This window comes from Stegostoma tigrinum, chromosome 1, assembly GCF_030684315.1.
Source record: "Stegostoma tigrinum isolate sSteTig4 chromosome 1, sSteTig4.hap1, whole genome shotgun sequence".
Classification (NCBI taxonomy): Eukaryota; Metazoa; Chordata; class Chondrichthyes; order Orectolobiformes; family Stegostomatidae; genus Stegostoma; species Stegostoma tigrinum.
The window spans coordinates 105099711-105125020 of NC_081354.1; the positions used below are offsets into that span (position 1 = coordinate 105099711).

General features: G+C 40.7%; 1 protein-coding gene across 3 annotated transcripts in view; it reads right to left on the reverse strand.

Annotated features, from left to right (window-relative positions):
• Nucleotides 1-24779, reverse strand: part of cnga1b (cyclic nucleotide gated channel subunit alpha 1b) — a 50633-nt gene extending 25854 nt beyond the window's left edge. The window contains exons 1-3 of one of the 3 annotated variants that reach the window (XM_048555025.2): nt 24479-24779; nt 18522-18661; nt 922-1046 (exon numbers count right to left, since the gene is read on the reverse strand). In XM_048555025.2, coding sequence (XP_048410982.2) covers nt 922-1025 — 104 coding nt within the window. In that variant the 5' untranslated portion in view covers nt 1026-1046; nt 18522-18661; nt 24479-24779. Of the gene's footprint in view, nt 1-921; nt 1047-18521; nt 18662-24478 lie in introns of those variants that run through there. The other 2 variants (XM_059647667.1, XM_048555116.2) reach the window with 2 other exon arrangements.
• Nucleotides 24780-25310: the final 531 nt, after the last annotated feature.

Consider the following 25310-nt stretch of genomic DNA (forward strand, 5'->3'; position numbering starts at 1 on the left):
TGTAGGTACTTTAGTTTAAAATGTAACCTCTGATAAAAATACAGTTTCTTTATCAGATCTTAGTGACCAATCCATTTCCTAAGATCAGATGAATTAAACCTTACCCATCTCCACTGATCTGCTTCTTTTCTAACAGGATGTGGCTGGGTTCAGGTGGTGTGGGAGTTCCCACATTTTTAGTTTTATCTCCCCCATCCCAATCATCAGCCTCCTCCACTACCCCCATGAATTTACAATTGCCCTCAGTATTTCTTATGGACAGTTTGTACATACATTTTTGACGTTTTATCGACAACAATAAAGATTAAAGACTACAGCTATCGTTTTGATTTATGCCACGGACTTGTTCCATGGTATGCTATTTAGTTTTCAAAGAAACAGATCAACATTTAAAATGAGCTTTTAGGCGAAATCTCCACCACTATTTAATAGAATATCCACTAAATTCTCAGTTGTGGCGGAAGCTATTTTATGAATAACTTCAGTGAAAAGTGCAGGCAAGGTTTTGTCCTGGATGAAAAGGTTAAATTTCACAAAGCCCTGCAATGCTAATTGTACATGGAACTAACCTGCAGATGCACCATTTCACTTAAATGCATTTTTTCACAGGAGAATTCTTCCTTAATTTTTCATCTTTTAAATGAGAGATAGACGGATAAAGAGTTAAAAATATATGTTTGCAGCAAGCTTCTGTTATTTATAGATCATACCCAAAGAAGAGCTCAAAAGTCATGTAATAGACAAAAATTGGCATCCATTTTTCTTCAGAACCACACAATTCAAAATAGCAAGAACTGATTTTTTTAACTTGTGTATGTACCTATTATAGTGTAGCGCTATTGAGTTTCATTATGGAACTTTGCTTAAGTGACTAGATTTCTAATGAAAGATGAAGTCTAAACTTGTATAATTTTGCCATACTTGCTTTGTCCATTCTCCATCTGTTCCACCTCATCATCTGCAGGATGAACAGATACTCGGGGAATGCGAAGATAGCTCTGATGCGTATTGATCACAGTCACCATTTTGATGACCAAATTGATTCCCTGAAAAGAAACAAGGCAAATAAAGTAAAACAAAATACTGCAGATGCTGAAAATTTTGAAATAAAAACAGAAATTGCTACAATTACTCAGCAGGTCTGGTAGTAGCTGTGGAGATAGAAACAGAGTTAACATTTTAAGTATGAATCTTGTTCAGGCCTGAAAGGGGCTTGGAAAGAATGGTTTTCATGCTGTTGACAGAGGAGGAGAAACAATGAGTGGAACACATATTGAAGGTGTTCAGAGCAAAAGGCAAAAGGAGTGCTAATAGTGTTAAAGGAGTGGTAGAGATGTAAAATTGGTGTAAATGTTCGGTGTAAAAAGGAAAACATGAGTCTGCTCTGAAAGCAGAGCACCTTTCTTTAATAATATGGTGCATAACATTGTTCTTACATCTGCAAATTACATGTATAAAGAAAATGTTGCAATTTTCTTTCCCCTGTAGGAGGGAATTTGAAATTTTGTACACTGCAACTAGAAAATTTTCAGAGAAAAAATAAACTTACGATTTTTAGCTGGGAGCAAAATTGATAATGGTTGATAACATCCTATTAATGAATAACAATTGAGAGCCACATAAAGCATCTTAAACCATAGCAAAAATATTCAAAGGGGGTAAATTTCAATTTTGAGTTCTTATGGTGATAATTAGAAATTATAGAGAAAGGCATAAATATTGTTCAAGTCATTTTTAAATAATAGGGGTGTCATGGTGGTTCAGTGGTTAGGACTGCTACCACAGCACCAGGGGCACAGGCTCGATTCCGCCCTTGGACGACTGTCTATGTGGAGCTTGCACATTCTCCTTGTGTCTGTGTAAGTGTCGACGAGGTGCTCTGGTTTCTTCCCACAGTCCAAAGCTGTGCAGGTTAGGAGAATTGCCAATGCTAAATTGTATGTGGGTATCTAAGGATGTGCCAGCTAGATGGATTAGCCACGGTAAATATAGGATAACAGGGAGCGGGTGGGTGGGTATACTCAGTTGGGATGCTCTTCAGAGGGCCTTGCAGGCTTCTACAGTGTGTCTTGTGACTCACTTAGTGATTTCCAAAGCCTGTCCATCAACTACAAAACGCAAGTAACAGGTGTGACAAAACATTTTCCACTTGCCTGGATGAGTGCATTTCCAACAACACTAAAGAATCTTAAAAGCATTCAGGACTTGCTTGCATTCCTTTCCATCACATTCAATCCCTCTGTCATTGATGCACAGTAACAGCAATGTGTATCATCTATAAGATGCAGGAATTCATCAAGGCTCTGTCAATAATACATTCCAAATCTACAACAACCTAAAAAATCTAAAAATGAAAGGGTCGTATACAGGAACACCAACACCTACACATGTATCTCTAGGTTACATAACTACAAACATATGAACATAAAATTGCAGAAACAGGCCATTGAGCCCTTCAAGCCTGATCTGCCATTGAACAGGATCATAGCTCATCTGAATTCCATATTTCCATCTACCTCCCGATGACCTTTTATTCCTCTAGCTGACAAAAATCCATCTACCTCTGCCTTAAAAATACTCAATGATTCCACTTACACCACCTTCTGAAACAGAGAATTCCAAAATCGTACAACTCTGAGTGGAAAATAAAGTTCCCCCTATCCCTGTCCTAAAAAGGTGACAGCATTCCCTAATTCTGGACCGACTCAAGACGAAATCTCTCTTCCACCTTGTCAAGACCATTCAGGATCTTGCACACTTCAAACAAGTCACACCCACTCTAACTCCTGTGGAGGAAAAGGTCAGTGTGTCCAACCTATCCTCATTAAGGAACCTCTCATACCAGGGATAATGGGAACTGCAGATGCTGGAGAATTCCAAGATAATAAAATGTGAGGCTGGATGAACACAGCAGGCCAAGCAGCATCTCAGGAGCACAAAAGCTGACGTTTCGGGCCTGGACCCTTCATCAGAGATCAGTTTAGCAAACCTCCTTTGAACCACCTCTAATGTCATATTAAGGAAACAAAAATTTCACACAGTATTCGAGATGTGGTCTCACCAGTACTCTGTACAACTTAAGCTTGGAACTATATCACTGTTCCTTCACTGTCACTGGTTCAAAATCCTGAAACTCACTCTTAATTAAAGCACTTGCATAAGATGGACTGTAATTGGTTGCTTGTCTAAGGAAGAATGATCTGGATATAGAGGGAGTGCTGCAAAGGTTTACCAAATGGCAACGCCAGCACAGCAGGCAGTGTATAGGCTGAATCCATCCATTCCAAGCTGGCTGCATTCATTTTCCTCTTTCTCCTTTTCACCTTTTTCCTTTTTATCTTGTTTTTTCACCTTTCTGACATTGCAGGGAGGCTGGAGCTGTGTTGCTGTGACTCATAGGCCTGATGCATGGACTCCTGGAATGGTGGCAGGCCATCAGCTGCAGCAATGGCAGAATGGGGAGTTCTGGGTGCAGTCGGCTCAAAGCATGGGCTCTTTCAGTGGCACATTGTCTATCACATTGTTGTCGGCATGTGGAGTGGGGGGCTCCCGGCTGTAGTGGACCCAGAACGGAAACCTTGCTGATGTCCTGTAGCCGTGTTTGGGACCCTGGCCAATGAATTAAACTCTATTGAAGTAATTTCTTTTTATTCCTTTGTACCTCAAATTGGTGCCGGATCGTGGCGACAGAACACTTTTCATTGTGTCCCTAGATACGTGGCAATAAATCATTCATTTATTCATTCAAATTGATTTTTGGGAAGGCATGACTAACATATAAAGAGACATTGAATCAGCTCATTGGATTATTCATTGGAGTTTAGAAGTACTGGGGGCAGGGGGTGATCTCACAGAATCCTATAAAATTCTAATAGGACTAGCCAGGTTAGATGCAGGAAGGATGTTCCCGGTGGTGAGGGTGTCCAGAACCCGGAGACATTTTTTAAGGATAATGGGATATACCTTTCGGACTGAGATGAGGAGAAATTTCTTCACCCAGCGAGAGGTGAACCTTATGAGTTCACTATCACAGAAGGCGCTTTAGACAAAACTTTACATGTTTTCAAGAAGGAGGTAGATATAACTCTTGCAGCTAATGGTATCAAGGGATTTGAAGGGAGGGTGGCATTCGGATATTGAGCTCGATAATCAGCAGTGATCATAATGAATGGTGGAGCAGGCTTGAGGGGTCAAATGACCTACTCCTGCTGCTATCTTGAGTATCAAAAACAAGACATAACATTTCACCTTCTCAATTAGGGAGGAATTATAAATGCTGGCCTCTCCAGCAAGATCCAGGTCCCATGAATGAGTCATAAGAAAGAAAAATACAACTCAGTATTGTTTACCTAAGCAGCAGTGACAAGATTACAAAATACGTTCAGACGATGAAAGCCTACACTCAGTATTATCTCAAATGTCCGAAATAACAATTGCACAATTATAGTCTATAACTGAGAGATAGTGGGGACTGCCAATGCCAGAGAATCTGAGATAACAAGGTGCAGAGCTGGATGAACACAGCAGGCCAAGCAGCACAAGAGGAGCTGATGTTTCAGGTCTAGATCCTTCTTCAGAAATAGTCTGTAACTGTTTCTTGTAAAAGTTTCTTGGGCAGGTATACTCTTCTTTCTGGGCAAACAGCTTTATCTATTGTTTATCCTCTGAATAGAGAAATAATATCTGATATCTTAAATTGCTTTTTGTCTTCTTGAACATGCTTGGTTTTCCCTGCTGGGAGGGTTGTTCTAACTGCCTCAAGTCAAAACTTCAAAAGCACAAGAGAGCAGGAACACAGTGGGGAAGATGACCAAAGTAATTTTTGTTTCCGGCCCCCATGCCTCCAAAGCAACCTCCATGTGGCTGGAATAATACTGCCCAAAATATCACAAGGCACGACTGGGGAGGTTGAAAGTTGTTCGTAAAAATGGGGACGGGCCTTTAGAATTAATCTAGGACTATTTATATTGATCAGTGCATTGCAAAGAATCATGGCTTTGATTTTGTGATCAGCAGCATAGTGATAGAAATAATCCGAGATGAATTCTAAAGAGCCCTTCCCCATTTTAACAAACAACTTTCAGTAGGGGACCCAAGGTGGTGATGGGTGATGGCAAGGGAAGGGAAGGCAAGGCTTGCAGAAAAGGAAAGGCATTTGATGGCACGTTCACATGTAGACAGGATGGTTAAGAAGGTGTTTAGCACACTTGCCTTCATTGCTCAGATCTTTGAGTATAGGGCGTGGGACGCCATGTTGATGTTAAGTAGGACATTGGTGAGGCCTCTTCTGGAGTACTGTGTCCAGATATGGCCACCCTGCTATTTAGGCTGCAGAGGGTTTAAAAAAGATTTACCATGATGTTCGCACTAAGGAATGGAGGGTTTGAATTAAATGGAGAGGCTGGATTGGCTGGGATTTTTTTTTCCACTAGAACATTGGAGGTTGAGCAGTGACCTTATTGAGGTTTATAAAATTATGAGAAGTATAGGTAAGGTGAAAGGCAGGTATCTTTTCCCTAGTATTGTGGATTTCAAGACACAGGGGGCATATTTTTAAGGTGTGAGGGAAAAGGTTTTAAAAAAAAGGCATGAGGAGCAACTTTTTCATACAGAGAGGAGTTCAAATGTGGAATGAACTTCCAGAGGAAGTGGTGGATGCGGGTACAGTTATAACATTTAAAAGACATTTGGATAAGTTAATGAATAAGAAATGCTTTGACGGATATGGGCCAAGCGCAGGTGGTGGGACTAGTTTAGTTTGCGATTATGGTTGGCACAGACCAGTTGGACCATAAGGGACTGTTTCCATGCTGTATGACTCTATGACTGTATACATGATGGCCCTTGGTGCTCCTAGCCACTGCTCGGTGTCTCAGCCAGATACTGAGTCCTTGACAACAAGGCACCTCTCCAGAAGCACGTAAGCAAACATTACGGAGTTTGACTTGGAGGCTTCCCACATTGCCATTGCCTTAGGTCAGTCATTTAAACACCAGTTGTGCTGAGCTTGGAAGAGATGAGAAGTTGGCAGGGTATCCAGCTGATATCGAACCACCAGCAAATACATTTCTGAGACTGGATACTAAATGCTGCCCACAGATTGCAAAGAAGAGATTATGACTGAAACTGATTCTTTCACACCTACGGAGGATAGTTAAAATAAAAAGCAAAAATCAACAGTCAGCCATTAATCAAACACTGATCATAGGCTAGGTGTGCAATCATGAACGTGTAAATCCTGCTGATAGATCTAATTTTATCAAACACTCTGTCGTGATGTTGGTAACTTCTAGAAAGTAATTGAATAAGACCTAAGAAGGTGCACTCTGTACTTCTTGGGGGCTTACATAACTTGGGGTTGCATGGTCACTTAGGATTAGAAGGAGCCTTCATTAAAGCTTGTTAAATTATTGTTAAAATCAAATGTTGACAGTACATTTTACTTTTCAGCCTAAGATGCCACAATAGAAATGAGGAAAAGGGGTGGGACAAATGCAGGGATATTTAAAATTGTGTCATGGCGTTTGCTGGAACTGCGATATTTGAAATCCGGGGGGGAATGAACATTTGTTCCAACAATGTGATGCAAGTACCCTCAGTGCTAAATAGAAAGTGGGCTTGAGGAGATTGAAGTGTATGCTGAGAGTTATAGCCTGTTTTTAGACGGGACAATTGTGGTGGACTAGAAATTATTGATCAAGGTGGTCAATGGGTGAGATTTTCAAGGCATTGCCTGACATACGCATAAGATGGATTATGAATGGGCAGTGAACTCTTTGAAGGATCTTTAACTGGTCATGCAAGATTCCACATTCCAAAGTATTGGGCTAAATCTTGTGCTGTTAGTTAAATTTCAGGTGCATCAGGATTTTTAGGTCAGTTGCCCACCATGAGGCCTAGTGAGTTTTCATGTTGTTTCTTACCAAACTGCTTCATTGATTACCTACCACACCTCATGGCGCCTTCTCCTGTCCAATTTCCACCCCACCATACTACACAGGGCAACATATCACTCAATGGAGATCCTGGCATTCACTGCCTTCCCTTGTATCTGTGCCATCTGTTAAAGCCTGTTTCGCACCTGGGCAAACACTGTCAGTCTGGTGCTGCCTTGCAGGGCTCTTGACATTTGCCCTGTATTTGGCAGAAAGGCAAAAATCATCACCCACTTTGCACACAGCATCCAAGAGACCCTGAAAAAACAAAACGTAGAGCTGGATGAACACAGCAGGCCAAGCAGCATCAGAGGAGGAGGAAGAGTGGCGTTTCAGGCGTAGGCCCTGAAGAAGGGTCTAGGCCCCAGACGTCAGTCTTCCTGCTCCTCGGCCTGCTGTGTTCATCCAGCTCTACGTTTTGTTATCTCAGATTCTCCAGCATCTGCAGTTCCTACTATCTCTGATCCAAGAGACCCTGCTGGATGGGGTAATGCACAGGCAGGCCTTCTCTCTTCCCAAAGACCAGCAGTGGATAATACAATACCAGGTGATGCCAGCCTGGTCCAGGAGTGCCTCTTGTGTCAAAGCAATCTTAGCTGTCAAGGAATGTCCACCAATCTAGGAAGAAAGCCAATGTAAATGCCACCATCATCTCCAATACCTTATTCTCACTCTGTTACTATATCCACCTCCTATCAAGGCACATGCTCTACCACCTTCACTATTGTCAACAACATTTTCCTCACTCACTCTTGTCCACCCCATGGTCTGACACCAGTAACTCTGCATGCCCTCTGCACTACCTACTCATTCACTTCTCCACCTGTACCTACAGAGAGTGTTGTCCCATCCACCTTTGTAATATCTAACACTCTGTTATCCTGACTCTAAGCAACCCAAGCAAGCCCTTGGCTGATATTGGGGACTGCCTTGATCTTATTGAGCCAGGAGCCCTGAGTGAAGGCTGGCCCCCTTGACTTCACTGGGGGCCTGCTGACAACCATGACAAGCTTTCTCGCTTGTGTCTGTGCTAAATGGCAAGGCAAAACAGCAGTAATATGAACTTGGTATCTCTGGCTCAAGGGACAAAATGTAAAAAGCAAAGCAAGGCAGGGATCCTGTGAGCTTCCAGATAGGGTCAAAATGAGTCAGCATTGTGACAGCAAGTGAAAAAGCCGAAAGATGCAGCTTGGTCCAGTCCATGAGCTTGGTATGCGTCCCTGAGTGCATTGTATCCTTGCTGGCCGCATTACAATAACAGCCATCACTGTATCCTGAGGTGCAACTTTGAAGTGAAAAGGTAGATTGGAAATGAACCTTAAGGGTTCTTACAGGCTGGTACATGTGGCTGTCATGGTGGACGTGGAGTGTACCCTGAGACGTTGGTACCCAGTTTCCAACGTGGAGGCTGTTCAGAGTAAGCAGCGAGCTAAATCTGTCAGGTATAATAGTATCAGAGATAATGGGAACTGCAGATGCTGGAGAATCCAAGATAACAAAGTATGGATCTGGATGAACACAGCAGGCCAAGCAACATCTCAGGAGCACAAAAGCTGACGTTTCGAGCCTAGACCCTTCCGAAATGTCAGCTTTCGTGCTCCTGAGATGATGCTTGGCCTGCTGTGTTCATCCAGCTCCACACTTTGTTTTCTTAATATTGAGCTTGGTTGTCGAGCTTAATAAGATGGGAGGCTGAATATTAATGAAGCCAGTTGTGCCATTAGCAGAGTATTTCAAAATCGTTAATCCCCATCTATTGTCATATTGTCACTACCTAGCAAAAGTCTCACGATGCTGCTTACAAATTGCTTACAATATGGAGCGAGTTGATCCTAATATCAAGAAGGTTTCATTGCACTTGTTACTTAGCTCTGCCATGTGTTTTTCCATCGCCCATATTGCTCAGACTCCTCTGTCCCACAGACCCTGTCAGACAGGCACAAGGAGGGAAAACCAATACAGAGATTTGGAAACTGTTTGAGATATGTGTGTCAAATGGATGCGACCATATTGTGATGGATCTGATTAGCCAGATAATGATAAAGTCTGATAAAGTGCAACATAAACTGCCGGAAAGGAGAGGAGTCTGAACTAAGAACAGAAAGTGCTAGAGAAACTCAGCAGGTCTGGCAGTATCAGTGGAGAGGGGAACAAAACTAATGTTTTGGGTCCAATATGATTCTTCTTTGAAACTTCAGCAGTCACAGTATTTTGTTTTTATTTGAGGTATGTTGAGATTGAATGACACATCGATGATAGGTGCTGCATCAGAAGCACTGGATGAGGTTGCAGAAGTGCTTGCCGAGCCAGTGTGTTTGGTTGCAGATGTTACCTAGCAGGGTGACGAAACATCATCAATATGCCTCCAGTGAAGCATTGGTGTTCTGTCCTGTTTGTTATTTATATGCCTTGGTTTGCTGGGGCTGGCATTACTTCTGATTCGATTTTATAGTGGTTTGTCTATTGGGTCCAGTTCAATGTGTTTGTTGATGGAGTTCCAGTTAGAATGCCAGGCCTCCAGGAATTCCCTCTGCATGTTCACAGGCACAAAGAACAGCTGCACAAAACAGCCACAGAATGATAAAAGTTATGATCAACGATGCCCACAACTACCTCCATAAGTATGAGCAGGAAACTGAGCATCAAAAAACTTTATACTCCAATGTGACCAACCAAGAATGGATAACCATACTGGAAAGCCAAACAGAGACATGCCAGGGAATTCCTGGAGGCCAGGTATTCCAACCGGAACTCCTCCAACAAATACATGTTTTAGACCCTGTGTACAAACCACTGAGAAACAAAATCAGAAGTAATACTCACCACCCCAGCAAAGTGAGGCTTATAACTAACATGCGGGACAGAACACCAATGCTTCACTGGAGGGGCACTGACAATGTTACCTAGCAAGGTGACGAAACGTTGGCAATCAAACCCACTGGCTCAGCGAGCAAGTCTTCGACCTCATCCACAGCCTGAGCTACAAATCTTCTCTTTAAAGCACTAGATGGACAAATTTGCAGCATAAAGCTTGGTTCCACCTCTAACATCAGCACGGAAAAAGCTGAGTTTAACTGTGTGGCACTGCAGAATCCAGATGCATGTAAATTCATACATCAAAATGTCTATGAAAATGTTTCAGATGGTGGCAACTTGGGACCCTATGATTGATGATTATGGCCCTGTCAATAAAAGGAACAGCAGAAAATGTGGGGGCAAAGATTATTTTGACAAGTTGCATTGAAGGAAAGACAAACAAGGAGTGAAACTGCGTAAAGGAAAAAGATATGAAAGTGCTGCAGCTGTGAGATGTGTTGAAGAAGGTGCAGAGTGAGGTAATGACTGGCAATCATGGAGACATGTTTTTGTTCAACATGTGCAACCATAAGAATGTGCCAATGTTTGTTGCTGGTGGTGAATTTACAACAATGTTATTGACAGAGCACTGTGGGAGGAACTGAAGACAAAGAGGATCAAATGCATATCTTTAAAATATGTCTAAAGGCTTTATCCTCACATGTCTTATATTCCACTTCAAACTCTTCCATGGATGAGAGAGCTGGGAATCAGAACGTGGTGGCAGAATTTGTAATGAAAGAGGAGTCTCTTCTGATCAAACAAACTGCCTAATCCTTGGGTGTGCAACACATTGGATTGAAAGTGAATTCAGTGAAGTCCTATGTGAAGTTTAGAGAGCAGTTCTGAGCTGTGTTTTCACGAATTTTAAGTTATACTTCTGCCAAATAAGATGAACCATTGATGAAAACATGAAGCCTGTACCTCAGACAGTACACAGAATACCTTTTCATCTGAGAGGGTAAGTTGAGGCAAGGATCAGGGAACTGATGGAACAAGACATCATACAGCCAACTTAACGATCAACACTGAAGGGGAGTGCTGTTGTGGGAGCAATTTGATATATAGCAAATTCATGAAGTGGTTGTGAGAGAATGACACTCAATTCCCACAATGGAAGAAGTCTTTTAAGGGATGTCAACAACTGAGATAAATTAAATTAGACCTAAATCAGCTGGAGGTTCATCTTGATTTGAGGAAAGAACAAATATTCATCACTTAGTATGGACTATACCAGTACAAGTCACTGGCATTTGGCATAAATGTGGCACTCGAAATCCAGCAACATGAATTCCATAAGATGATATAAGGGTTCCCAATGACAGGCAATAGAAAGGAACAAGATGAGAGGTTTAGATCTGTATTGGCTAGAATGCTGTCAATAGCTCTTACTGTGAATGCAGCAAAGTGGTATTGGGTGTTATAGAGCTAACATTCAAAGGTATCCATCGAGACACAGACAAGAGAGAAGCAAGGTTAGAATTCTGAACTTGTAGGAATTCTTATCACCTACTGGATAAGCTTAATTTGTGGGTCTCTTCTGCCCAGACTATGCATTATAAAAACTAAGACCTGAATAATATATTAAGTGTTAGTACTGCCTTATTGGAAGCACCATGCTGTATCTTGTATCCCACCATCCGTCTCAAGAGCAACATTGCAACTCATGATGAGGTTCAGAATTGTGTATCAAAAATGGTCAGTCACCCCAGATATTGAGTTTTAAAAAGAAGCTTGAAGCCTTGTGTTTGTTTTTGGTGGAGAGATGGAGATATGGGAGGAAAAATTCAATTTGGTCATGTTCAGTTTTTCAATCCTGTGGGTCAGCTTAAAATCGGCACCTGTTGTGCACCACTCATACTATTTATGTTATTTGTGTGTAATAATAATTCATCAGAAGTCCTGCCATTTTAGAGCTGAACACTCCAGTTAATACCCTCTCCGAAGAATGAGCAGCTGAACTGCAGCCATTTGCAAGGAACATTCGAAGGAATCACTGATTACTTTTAGGTAAATTGCTGATCACAGAATAGCGTGCCAACAATGTACTCATCATCAAGGGCCTTACTCAGTGATATTTACTTTCTGTTGAAGCCAGAATTGCAGCCGGCAAGTAGGGCGAGGACCATCTATGGCCGTGAATGTGTTTGTACCCATGACCTTTTACCCATCAGGCTCCTACTAGCATGGAGCAAACAGCATTTGTAAAATGTCAGAACTTCCCATCCATTGTTCAACAAGGAAGGTCACTGAGGTTCTGTATTCCAAGAGAAAATACATTTTTTTTTCAAGTTACAAGACAATTGAGCAAGCCTACAACTTTTAAATGATTTCAAGTATGGGTCCAAGGTACCATCAACCACAGGTATGGATTCTGCAACTTCTAGGTACCACATACAATTCTGAGATTAACCACAATGATAAAATAGTGAAGGTGGCGTTTGGCATACTTGCCCTTACTGGTCTGTGCATTCAGAATATGAGTTGGGAGACCATGTTGCAGCTGTACAAGATGTTGATGTGGCCACTTTTGGAGTATTGTGTGCAATTCTGGTCTCACTGCTTTAGGAAGGAAGTTGTGAAACTTGCAAGGCTTCAAAAAAGATTTACAAGGATGTTGCCAGGATTGCAGGGTTTGAGCTATAAGCGAGAGGTTGAATCAGCTGGGGCTATTTTTTGTGGAGCATTGGAGGCTGAGGGATGACATTGCAGAGGTTTATAAAATCATGATGGGCATGGATAGGGTAAATAGGCAAGGTCTTTTTCCTGGGGTGGGGGAGTCCAAAACTAGAGGGTGCAGGTTTAAGGTGAAAGGGGAAAGATATTAAACGGATCTAAGGGGCAACCTTTTCATGCAGGAGGTGGTGTGTGTATGGAACGAGCTACCAGAGGAAGTGGTGGAGGCTGGTACAATTACAACATTCAAAGGCACTGAATGGGTACATAAATATGAAGGGTTTAGAGGGATTTGGGTGAAATGCTAGCAAATGGGACTAGATAAATTTAGAAAATCTGGTCAGTATGGATGAGTTGGACTAAAGTATCTGTTTCTCTGCTGTATATCTCTATGGCTCTAAGAGCAGAGGCATGTGAAGCACAAAATTCCAATCAAGTGGGATGTTCTCTGGGACTTGTGAGCTATTGACTGAAGTGTATCTCAAATGTTGCTACCCAGACTGATCCATTGAGGAAATTAACTATAAAGAACCAATGGCTCATACTTGCTGAAGAAGAGAAAACTGCTTTCAAACTTTTGAGGAACAGCTTTGCAGTTGCTTGAACTTTGTGATGTTATGGCCCACATGTGCCAATGAAAGTCATAGTATATGCCAGTCTAGAAGGGTGAGGAGTAATGCAGATGTCTGAGAGTTATGGCCAATGCAAGCAGATCTCTGAAGATCCCACACATGCCTGTTCAGCATTGAGTTGGAATGAACTACAAACTGCTGGAGGTGGTCTTTTCTACCAGATTCACACCATGTGCCAGAATCACTAGACGGACTTTGGGACTCCAATCATGCAAGTACTCAGTGGTTGCCCTTGCTGAAAAGATGAATATCACTGACCCACTGTCACTGCTAAGGAAGGATCAAGCACAGAGATCCTCACTACAGTACACAGCTGAATAATTTGTGTGGTTTGTGGGAGTTCATGTTACACACAAATATGCAAATTGGGAACAAGAGGAGGCTATTCAGTCCCTTCAGCTTGTTGTACTGTTTAATAGTATTATGGCTTTTCTGATTTTAACCTCAAATCCATATTTCTACCTACTCATGACAGCCTTTTAACTCACTGTTTTCCTGAATCTATCTATCTATCTCTGCCTTAAAAATATTCAAGGATTCTGCTTCCTCCACCTTTTGAGAGACAAAACTCCAAAGTCTTCAAACTCTCAGAGAAAATGTTGCTCAACCTCTGTTTTAAAGGGGTAAGCCCTGATTTTTTTTAAACATTGCCCCCTAGTTTTAGATTCTCCCACAAGAGCAAACAACCTCTCCACAGCCACCCTATCAAAGCTCTTCATGATTTTATATGTTTCAATCCATTCATCTCTTACTCTTCTAAACGCCAACAGATACAAGCCTAGCCTCACAAGACCATATGCCCATTCCAAATATTAACCTGGGGTAAACTTTCTCTGATACTTCATATTATTCCTTAAATACGGTGACCAAAACTGTACACAGTACATCACATGTGATCTCATTAGTGCACTGTGTAACTGAAGCATGATCTCCCTACTTTTCAATACAATTCCCCTCGTGATAATTGATAACGTTCTATTGGTCTTAATTACTTGTTCCTCCTGTCTACTAAACCTATGAATTTCATGCATGAGAACACTTAGATTGTTCTGCATTTCAGAGCTCTGCAATCCCTCACTATTTAAATAATATGCTTCCTTTCTATTCTGCCTGCCAAAATGAACAACTTCTCATTTTTCCACATTACATTCCATTTTTCACATCTTTGCCCACTCACTCATCAACATCCTCATAAAAATCCAAGAACATTCCCCTCTGACTCTAGCCACTCTTCCATTCGCACAATGCACAGCACTTTCACTAACTCTTCAACAGTTAATGTCAAAAGTACCACACTTGAAAGTTCTACATTGATCTCTTTAAGTGGCAGTAGTTTGTGGTCCCTTGTGCACTTATAACATAGAACTGTACAGTACAGGGACAGGCCTTTCAGCTCACCATGTCTGCACCAGCCATGATGCCATTTTAAACTAATCCTATCTGCCTGTACAGTCCGTACCTCTCCATTATAATGAAATGTGAGGCACTGCAGGAGGCCCATCTAAAGAATGGGAGGGGGAGCGGAAATGGTTTGCGACTGGGAGGTGCAGTTGTTTATTGCGAACCGAGCGGAGGTGTTCCGCAAAGCGGTCCCCAAGCCTCCGCAACTGCACCTCCCAGTCGCAAACCATTTCCACTCTCCCTCCCATTCTTTAGATGACATGTCCATCATGGGCCTCCTGCAGTGCCACAATGATGCCACCCGAAGGTTGCAGGAACAGCAACTCATATTCCGCTTGGGAAGCCTGCAGCCCAATGGTATCAATGTGGACTTCACCAGCTTCAAAATCTCCCCTTCCCCCACCGCATCGCAAAACCACCCCAGTTCATCCCCTCCCCCCACTGCACCACACAACCAGCCCAGTTCTTCCCTTCCACCCACTGCATCCCAAAACCAGTCCAACCTGTCTCTGCCTCCCTAACCTGTTCTTCCTCTCACCCATCCCTTCCTCCCACCCCAAGCCGCACCGCCATCTCCTACCTACTAACCTCATCCCACCTCCTTGACCTGTCCGTCTTCCCTGGACTGACCTATCCCCTCCCTATCTCCCCACCTATACTCCCCTCTCCACCTATCTTCTTTTCTCTCCATCTTCGGTCCGCCTCCCCCTCTCTCCCTATTTATTCCAGAACCCTCACCCCATCCCCCTCTCTGATGAAGGGTCTAGGCCCGAAACGTCAGCTTTTGTGCTCCTGAGATGCTGCTGGGCCTGCTGTGTTCATCCAGCCTCACATTTTATTATCTTGCATTCTCCAGCATCTGCAGTTCCCATTATCACCCGTACCCCTCCATTTCCTGCCTGTTCATGTGTCTGTCTAAATGTCTCTAAAATGTTGCCATTGTACCCGGCTTCTACCACCTCCCCTGGCAGAGCATTCCAGGCATCTATGTGTTAAAAAATTCTTTCCTGGCATATCTCCTTTAAACTTTCACACTCTCACTTTAAACCTAAGCCCCTAGTACTTGACATTTCCGCCCTGGGAGAAAGGCTCTGTCTATTCACCCAGTCCATGCATTCCATTATTTTATGTACGTCTACCAGATCACCCCCTCACTTGAATTCATGCTCAGCTGTGAGTGTTTAAAAGTGATGTTAATGAGATCTATAAGACACAAAATGACAAGTCAGGGAGCAAGTCAATGTTGGATGCTGAGTTGCACTACAATGTCTCCACTCTGCATACCCCTAACACATACAGGCTAGCACCCTCACAAATGTGGTGTGCATGACAGTTTGTAGCAGGGATGGCTGATAATGGATTAGTTGCCATTTTCAGATTCCAGACTTAAGTATCACTGACACCACAGATACTGCAAAGTCAAATTGTGTGTGAAATTATCATATCTATGATAAATAACCAACAGTTTCTTTGCTATTTCAGAGAAAATAATCTTTCATCAAGCTTCTTGGTTTTAGTGATAGATTACTATGCCTATTGTATTTTCTAACCAATATAAATGATGCATAATTCATCAATTTTGCTACATATAACAACATATAAAAGGCCAAATTCTTCAGTCACCAGACCACTGAACACTAGACACACATTTGAAAATGTGTACCAGAACCAGTGCATATTCTGATGTATGAACATATGTGGGAAGTGAGCTTGATACTTCAACTCGTGATGGCCAATTTTCCTCCTGGTGGGACATTCCATGAATGTCTCTGACTCTGAGCTAGCGTTGGCAACTTTGAACAGGTGCGCAAACACTTAACTGAATAGTTACGCGAAAGTTATTAGGCATTCTAACTCCTGGGCATCTCCACTGACTACCTAATTAGGCCCTGAAACAACTAGGCCAGCCCCCAACTACCTGAATAACCTGAGCCCTGATCCAGTCATTGATCATCCAGGTGGTGGTGTTCCTATGTATTTGCTGCCCTTATTCCTCTAGATGCGTTGAGAAGGTAATGTTTAAGGAGCCTTGAGAATTTCTGCAGCACATCTTGATGATGGTTCATTGTGCTGTCACTGTGATGATGTGGTGATGGAGGGATGGAAGTTTAGGGAGTTGACACCAATCGAGTGAGGTGTTTTGTCCTGGATGGTGTCAAACTTCTTCAGTGACTTTGGAGCTTCCATCATCCAGACAAATGCAGAATATTTCAAGAAATTCCTCACTTGAGCTTTATAAATGGTGGACAGGGTTTGGTGAGCTACAGCTGTGTTGTTTGCTGCAGTATTCCTAATCCCTGAGCTGCTTTCAAGTCACTGAATTTATATATTAGCCCAGTTCAGTTTCTTGCCTACACTAGTCCTACAGGATGTTGAAGTGAGGGGTTCAGTGATGGTAATACCATTAATGTCAAGATGCGATGGTTATATTCTCTGTCTTGCTAGAGATAGTAATTACCTGGTACTTGTACGGCACAAATATTACCTGACACTTGTCAGGCAATTCTGGAACTTGTCCAGGCCTTGCTGAATTTGTGCTAATTCAGGATCTGAGGAATTGCAAATAGTGTTGAACACTGTGAAACTATCAGCAAACATCACTACTCTGACCTTATGAGGATCAAGTAGCCAAAGTTGATTGGGCCTAGGACACTAGCTTGAGGAACTCCTGTGGAGATGCCCTGCAGCTACAAAGACTGACCCCCAACAGCCACAACCATCTTCCTTTTTACAAAGTAAGACTTCCACCAATAGAGAGTAAACCCCAATTCCAATTGGCTTTAATTTTGCTAGCTTGATATTACACTCAGTGAAATGCTAAGGATAGTCAATGTCACCCCAGTTTCATCTCCAAAGGAAAGCAACTGAGACAAATAATGGAAAAGAAACACACTCATTACAGTCCACACCCTGGCAGAGTGATAATTAAGAACTGACGTACCTGAAAAATTCTTAATATTATTGAGTCTTTTAAATACACATCTGTATACTTCCCAGCTCACACTGGTGCAATTAATAAGCAAACTCAGTACAGGAAAATATTAGGAAACGTTGGCCAGACTCTTTCCTTGTCTGATGTGGCAGAAGCAATGTGAGAAAGGTGAATCAACACAGTCAAAATCTGCATCCTGATGTTGAGAAAAATGTTTGCAATTTTCTCCTCAAACCTTGAATAGCAGTATCAATGAGTAGCATTATCTTATTTCCGTGCCTTAATATCTTGATAAAGCCCAACTTGCCTTAGTTACGCACCAATTTCCCATTCCTTCCATAAGAAACTAGACGGTACAAATTCCAAATGTAAATCAGAACAGGTACCAGGCAGCCGCAACTTGTTGAATACTTGTCCTGGACATCAATCATATGATTCTTAACTACAGTATCCCTGTTGGCTTGATGGCCAACATCTTCCTTAAGTCACCGAGCACACAAGCCAGCATCAGCAAACCTGTAGCCTCTTCACTTCATGGACAACTGCAGCCCTTCCAGATTTTACTTTGAGGCTCAGGATATCTTGCATCCTCCTGCAATCCTCTGCCAGGTCTCTTTGTGTACATGTTGCATTCTCAGTGTACAGGGTCTACAGTCTTCTACCAGCTGCCTATCACTGTGTATTACATCGATTTTTAGTCAAAGGAAAAGGCCGCTACTTGTCAAGGTGGGAAGCAGGGAATAGTCAAGTGAGTGGACATGTCTCTGTGCATCACTCTGTTATATCAATGTCATACTTGTAGCATGTGTAAGCATTATGCAGCAAATACACTTCATGTACTTCAAACAACTGGACATGTATGAAAGTCAAAGGGGCCTAGTCCTTTGTGTAATAAAGACCATAAGACCATAAGACATAGGAGTGGAAGTAAGGCCATTGGGCCCATCAAGTCCACTCTGCCATTTAAATCATGGCTGATGGGCATTTCAACTCCAGGGGGACTACAGTCACTCAGATGGCACCATCACAGTCATTCAAGGGGCTAATCTCATTCCATTTCAGGGGTTGGACACAGTTAGTCAGTCCTACCAGAATCTGGGATTGTTTCTTGCACTTTGGAGATTGGGCCGCTGCCAGTCCTGTAGATCTAGTCCAAGCTGTCCATGAATTGCAGGATGTCAGTTGAAGTGCTGCGGATACAGCAGCTTGGAGGAATGGACGAATATTTCCTGCAGTGAAACAACGGGAGGAACTGAGTACGATGGAAGTGCACATAGCGGAGATGCAAGGGCAGGAAACATGGTGACATGAACGCAGTGAATCAGAGAGAAGGAAAATTTAGTAGTTTGGGAGGGTGAGGTGGGTAACAGCTGTCGACGGGAACTGATACATGCAATATTGAGTGTTATAGTCCATAAACCATAGTGAGAAGAGAGAGATCTGGTGCAGTTAAGGGTGAATGTTAAATAGCATGGGATGGTAGAGTGCAAAAACTCATTGATCTTCTTGCAGCCCAGCTGAGCATCTCACTTCACCAGTGACACAGCACTAACCGTGTAATTTTGTGCAGATTGGCTTGGTCTGGTAACATGTGGTGGTCTGCACAAACAGGACTGGTCCCCCTCCAGAACCCATCAACCAGCCCCTCAGGTTAAAAGGTCAGATGATCTACCAACTGAGCTACCCTGGCTCTGTGCACAGTGGCAGGCCCAGATTTCCCACTAACCTGGGAAATTCCCAATTACTTTACTTTGTGTTTTGCTAGGATTCATTGAATTTCCATTATGTATCAGGTTGATGAAGTTTATGGGACAGATTTAAGGCCATAAATACCTAGAAGTAGTTGAGTTGGGCAGAGTTTGAAAGTGTGTCATTATGAAATTTGAAATGTTTGTTTGATCCTTCTTTAGCTTGCTGTAGACACTATGTTGCAAATCTTTCTAGTAAGATCATAATCCATAATAAATGCAAATAAAAGTGACATTTTTGAGCAATCAATTCAGCTGAAAAATGTGAATGTGCCATGGAATTAATTGTTTGTCCCAATGAAGTCTGTCTTGTAATTGAAAACATTGGGAACCACTTGCAAGAGGGTATGGGGCAGTACAAGGGTTATTTGGGGTTGAGGGCTGTCATTGACTGTCACCAGTTTTCTGGATCACTTATGTTGATAGTTGAGCCTGTGAAGCATTTCCTGTGTTGACTGCTATCCTAATTTGAATCACAAATGCACAATGGAAATGAAAAGTGTCTGCCACAAAACATTTTGTGGGTGCAATAAGTGCATTTTATGTGGCTGAGGGAATTGGTTCTACTTGTGAGTAATTTGAAGCACTTTGAGGGGCAATTAGATCATTCAGGCATATACATAAATCAGGTTAAAGATATCTGTAATCTGTAATTCTACATGTGAACCTCAAGCATTGACTAACTACGTAGTCCAAAAATCCTGGTGACAAGCAATTTTGACAATGTCGTTGATCATTCCAAATTATTTCTAGTATTCCCTGAAGTAGAAGTGGAGCAGAAACAATTTCAGGCAAGTTGTAAAGTTACACCTGTGTTTTGCAATTCACAAACACTTTCAAAGGTCTCACAGAAACAAACAGAAAGAATGCTGGAGAAACTCAACAAGTCTGGCATCATCTCTGGGTGGAATTAGTGGTTTTGAAGAAAAGTCATATTGGACTCAAAATGTTAACTCTATTTCTCTCTTCGCAGATGCTGCCAGACCTTACGAGTTTCTCCAGCATTCTCTGTATTTGTTTCAGATTTCCAGCATCTGCATTATTTTGTCTTTAATCAAAGTCCTCGAGGCTGCATAAGATCCTGAATCGGTTTCCTTCCGACATTGCACTGCCATTTTCTTACATGTAGTGCTGCCATTCTTGGGTCATTTAAGGAAAAGGTACAGTCATTGTTCCTGCTACAGTTGCAATGTCCTCCTGCATGTATGCCACATGGTTTGTGTAGCCTACAGCTGAAAACATTCTACTATATAAAAGAGGCATCCCATTTCCCTCCTTGTTGGAGACCTCTGTGTTCCAGCGTATGAAAGATAATTGTCATCAGTTATTCACACGACTGTTCACTGATCACATTACTGAGGAGTTTCTTTGTTTGATATTTCCCACATAAGACTCATTAAGTTGCCAGCTTTGCCCTCATTGTTTTCCAAATTGGCTCAAAAATATCCATATCATTTAGGGAATGGGAAATTTCTGTCTATGTTCTAATTGGGGAGTTTTTTTTAAAAGATTACTTCTGTTCCTGTGACAAACAGGAACAATTTAATTGGGAATTCAATTATAACATTTGTTTATAGAATGTTCTTATTGCTTCTATGTCTCCAAAAACATATGTCTTGAATAGCAATTGAAAAAGTGCCTATTAATAAGATAATCTTACCAAATATTAAATCTGGGTAATTGTCTATCACATTATTTCCTCAATCAGTATGCAGAACATTTTATTTATGCAATTGTGGACTATGTCAGTATATATCATTAATTAACCTTGCATCAGATTTTATAGTGAAAGATCAGATTTTATACTTGATCAGGTTGACACGAAAAAGTAAAAGGCATCACAATCTTTTTAAAAACATTTTGAAAATAAATCAGAACAATGAAAAATATTAATGTTTAAAAATGATAAGGATTGAGTTTGTCCAGAAGCACATATCTCTTTAATGTACCTCTAATAATTTTCAGTTTGGCTGGTCTCTTCTTTTGAAGCTATTGATTTTAACTATTTCAGTCTCAGGACAACACAACATGAGTTTCTCAGAGTGTCCTTGGCCTATCCAACTTTAGCTCTTTAACAAAGACCTTCACTTCTTTCTAAGTTCAGAAGTTGGATATTTACTGACATTTACATAATGGTCAACCTGGAACACCCTTCCCAAAAGCACTGGCGACGTTCCTGCACAGCAGAAACTGCAACCATTCAAGAAGGTGGCTCAGAAGGATCTTCAAGGGAAATTAGGGATGACAATGAAGAAGAGTCATATAGGAAATAAAATACAAAAATATTTGGCAACATGTGTGATGAGATAAACCGAATTAACGTTATGAGTCCAAGATTCTTCTTCAGAACACATTTTGGACTCAAGGCATTAAATCTTTTTCTCTTTCCACTGAGGCTGCCAGAACTGATGAGTTATCATTTTCAGTCCTTATTGCTGTTTCTAGATTTCTCCCTCTCACAGTGTTCTTCTCGGGCTTTTATCACAATCAAACAAAATAGCTAAATGTTAATTTTAATGGATTATTGCTCCACAAAGTGAAGTCAATTTTGTTGGAAGTCCTTGTGATATCCCTTCTGTCTCCTATTTAACACAGAAAGTTTGGGTCTTCATACCTTTTGGGTAGAGTGGACACCCTGGAATTCTTGAATTATTTCACAACTCTTTCTGATTGACTGTGTGGATAACACAGTCTGATTGTTTGCTTTGATTGTAGATGAATCCACAAGAGAAGGCATGTGGCTTTTGAGAGCCATTATTTAAGATTCCTTGTGTCCATTTTAAAGACAGCTTTGATTTCTTTACAAATTTGTTAAATAATAAACACACATTTGTGAAAATTCCTTGTGCCTTAGGGTTACTTTCTCTTCATTGTTGCCTGTTACCTCTTAGCCATTACCCTCTTCAGTTATAGGCAAAAGCTACAGGATGGGTTACGAAGTTTTTGATCTTAATCAAAGGTTTCCAGGACTTACTTTGCTTTTTATATTTCTTATTGATTGTCTCTCTTTTAAGTTTTTTTAAATTTTACTGGAACACAATTATTCACTGCATCCACTTTTTGTGGGTGCTCCTCCTGTCCCCACAAGTCAGATTGTGCTACAGCAGCAGTGAGCTTTTTGCCCTCCTGCTTTTAACCCTAGTTAAGAATTTTTGAAACATCTATTTGTTGCCTTTTAGTTTGCAAATTTGTATATATGACACCTTCAAACAGGCGAGAATTACATGACCAAGTAACAACACAGATACACTTAACACTGATATCATCCTCCTAATCTTCACATTGAGAACCAGGTCATTTCAATGGCAATCTACTTTGATAAGTGCCTGTTATTACCATCCGTAACAACTAATGCAATGTGACAATAAAAACTTGGATTTACTGTTCTGCGTTAACTCCTAAAGTCACAAATTGCACAATGTAATGATCAGTTTACCAATTACAGAAGTCCTTATCTAGCCCAGGTGTACGTCTAGAAGCATTGGAAATTAACCATGGATGGATATATTGTTGAACATTTAGTAACACTACAAAGACATAAGAATTCACTAATCCTATTAAACCTCTGGTACTTTTCATAATCATCTTTATCCAGATGGAGAGGAAAACAGATTTATTGCTAAATTCCACTTCAATGAGAAAGGCATCAAATAAATAAGAATAATGAGATAATAAAACCACAACTTCCTACTGTCAGTCTGAGCACTGTGTTACATAAATCTTTCAGATGTTTGTGCATTGACATAATCCATGAAGTTAATCTAACTGATTCAAATTCTCTTAGTTGTTGATCTTGAATTGTTTTTGTATTAGTCTCTTAAATGCTAGGTATGGCCAGATGCTCATAAAAATTCAAATGTAGAATGAGATATCAACACAATTGTATTTTAATTACTAAACCTGAGGTGGCCAACATTATTAGTGTAATTTATTTGCTTTTTTTGTGTTGTTTATGTTATTCAAAGTGAGAAACGTCAGTTTTAAGAACTTAATTGTTTTCCATATTTAGCATTCACTGTCAGCAACAAATATTCTAGTCAGGAATGGTGAGAAATAGATCCAGAATAAACTCTATTCTGCTTCAAAACGGAGTGTCTGTCTAGTCTGTCCAAAATGTCCTATATTGCACCACTTTACATTTCTCATCCCAGTCAATGGCACTCATTTACAAAGTAAGTTGTTAATTATAAAAATTGCTTGTAGCTTTATTCTCAGTACATTACAGCCACTAGGAAGTGTATGAAAGCAACTCAAAATAATGGACATAAAAGGACTTTTACTCCCAAGTGACCAGGTGCACTTTCACATTGCCACTTTGAGTTTTATTTACCACAAATAATTAACAGAAAAGATCAAATCAATCCAATGTCCACTTAACTCTTTCTCCATTTGAGAAAATTGTGTTCCTCAATTTTTTCCCAGGCAAGTCTGAGTAAATTCCCAATGCAGAGTGCATGCATAGCAACATAAATATAATTGTCCTTATTCCCGAATTAATGGGAAAATTGATTTGTCAACATTTTATTTATTAACTAATTAATGCTGGAGCACAAAGCAGCAGGCTCTAATACTATCAGAGCAACAAAATAAAAATTGGCCCAAACGTTATCAAAGAATCAAACAAGGTATGAAGGCGGAGATAACGTACTCTTGGGCAAGGATTATGCTCCATATTTACCTAATGTCTAATCTTCCAGATATATTAAATTAATTTACCATCCTCTGTGAAAAAAATTTGCCCTTCCTGTTAAATCCCATTTTTTAAAAAATCCTTATCTGCCTGATAATAAATAAGGGAAGTAGTGAGGCACTTCGAATAATTACAGCTTTCCTAAAATAATCTTTGCAAAATGAACATTAGAATATCGTGCCTTTCTCTTTCAGTTCAGTTTTAGTTGATGACACAATTGTGCTTTCCATTCAATGAAAATAGAACTGCATCATTTAATTATACATAGTGTATAATTGATATAAGTACTAAACTGCTTTCATTCTCTCAGTGGCAAATGTTTAACCTGAAACGTTGTTCTGAGAGACCCTTGAAGATCACATGGAACAATTGAGCAGTGTATCACATTGAAAATCAATGACTGAGGAAAATAATGATAAGTTAATCTTATGTCTCTCTAATATGAAAATGAAAAAGAGTTCAGACATTAATCAATTAGGCACTGTGCTGAATAACCGCCATTGTGTAAAATATGTCCAAAACATTATATTCAACAAATAGACATAAAATTACTCAAGAACACAATATCCGCAACACACCCATTTGATACAGAGTTGAGAGAAGCTTACCACAGTGGAATGGACCACTTGATGCAAGTCCTGGACTCCCACAAATAGTCTACATTTAATTTAGATCCACATAAAAAAAACTAGGTTATCAACAGTACAGGGAAGCCACTATCTTCATTCGACTGCAGCAACAATCCTCAGCCAAGTCAAGATTGAAAATTCACACATTATGTGAATGATAACAGAAAATCTAAGCAATTGTCTGCAGTTACAATGAAAGATTAGCAAATCTGCAGACCCATAACTTCAAAACATCTCCTCCGCTTACCACCTTGAAATAACTGGAACCATCTCGGATGATTACCAGAGCCAGCCCACTCACTATAATACTGTACATTATGACTTAATCTCCTCTTCCTATATTAGCATCACCAATCACAACATTGATTTTGAATTTAATTTCCCAGTGCGGGGATGAAGTTAGATGATATCAGTCCCAATAAAAATCAAAAATAGGGTTAGGGAAATCAATATCAAATGCAGGTACATTTGAAACTTTTTCCAGTACAATGGAAGACTTAGATGCAATCTGGTCACATTTGTAATGTAGGGTACAATGGCAGTTAATGTATGTCAAAGAACATCCAACACTAAGATAATATTATTGATGCAAAATAGAAATTGCTAGAAAAACTCAGCATGTCTGGCAACATCAGTGGAGGGTGAAACAGTACATGTTTCCTGGTGTCTTCAGTTTTTCCAGCAATTTCTGTTTTTGGTTCAGATTTCCAGCATCCGCAGCACTTTGATCTTTTAAAAAAAATACACTTAGTTTTGGTGATGCTGTTTTTGGGTTAAATATTGGCCAGCACAGCAGCATTTAAAAGAAAAC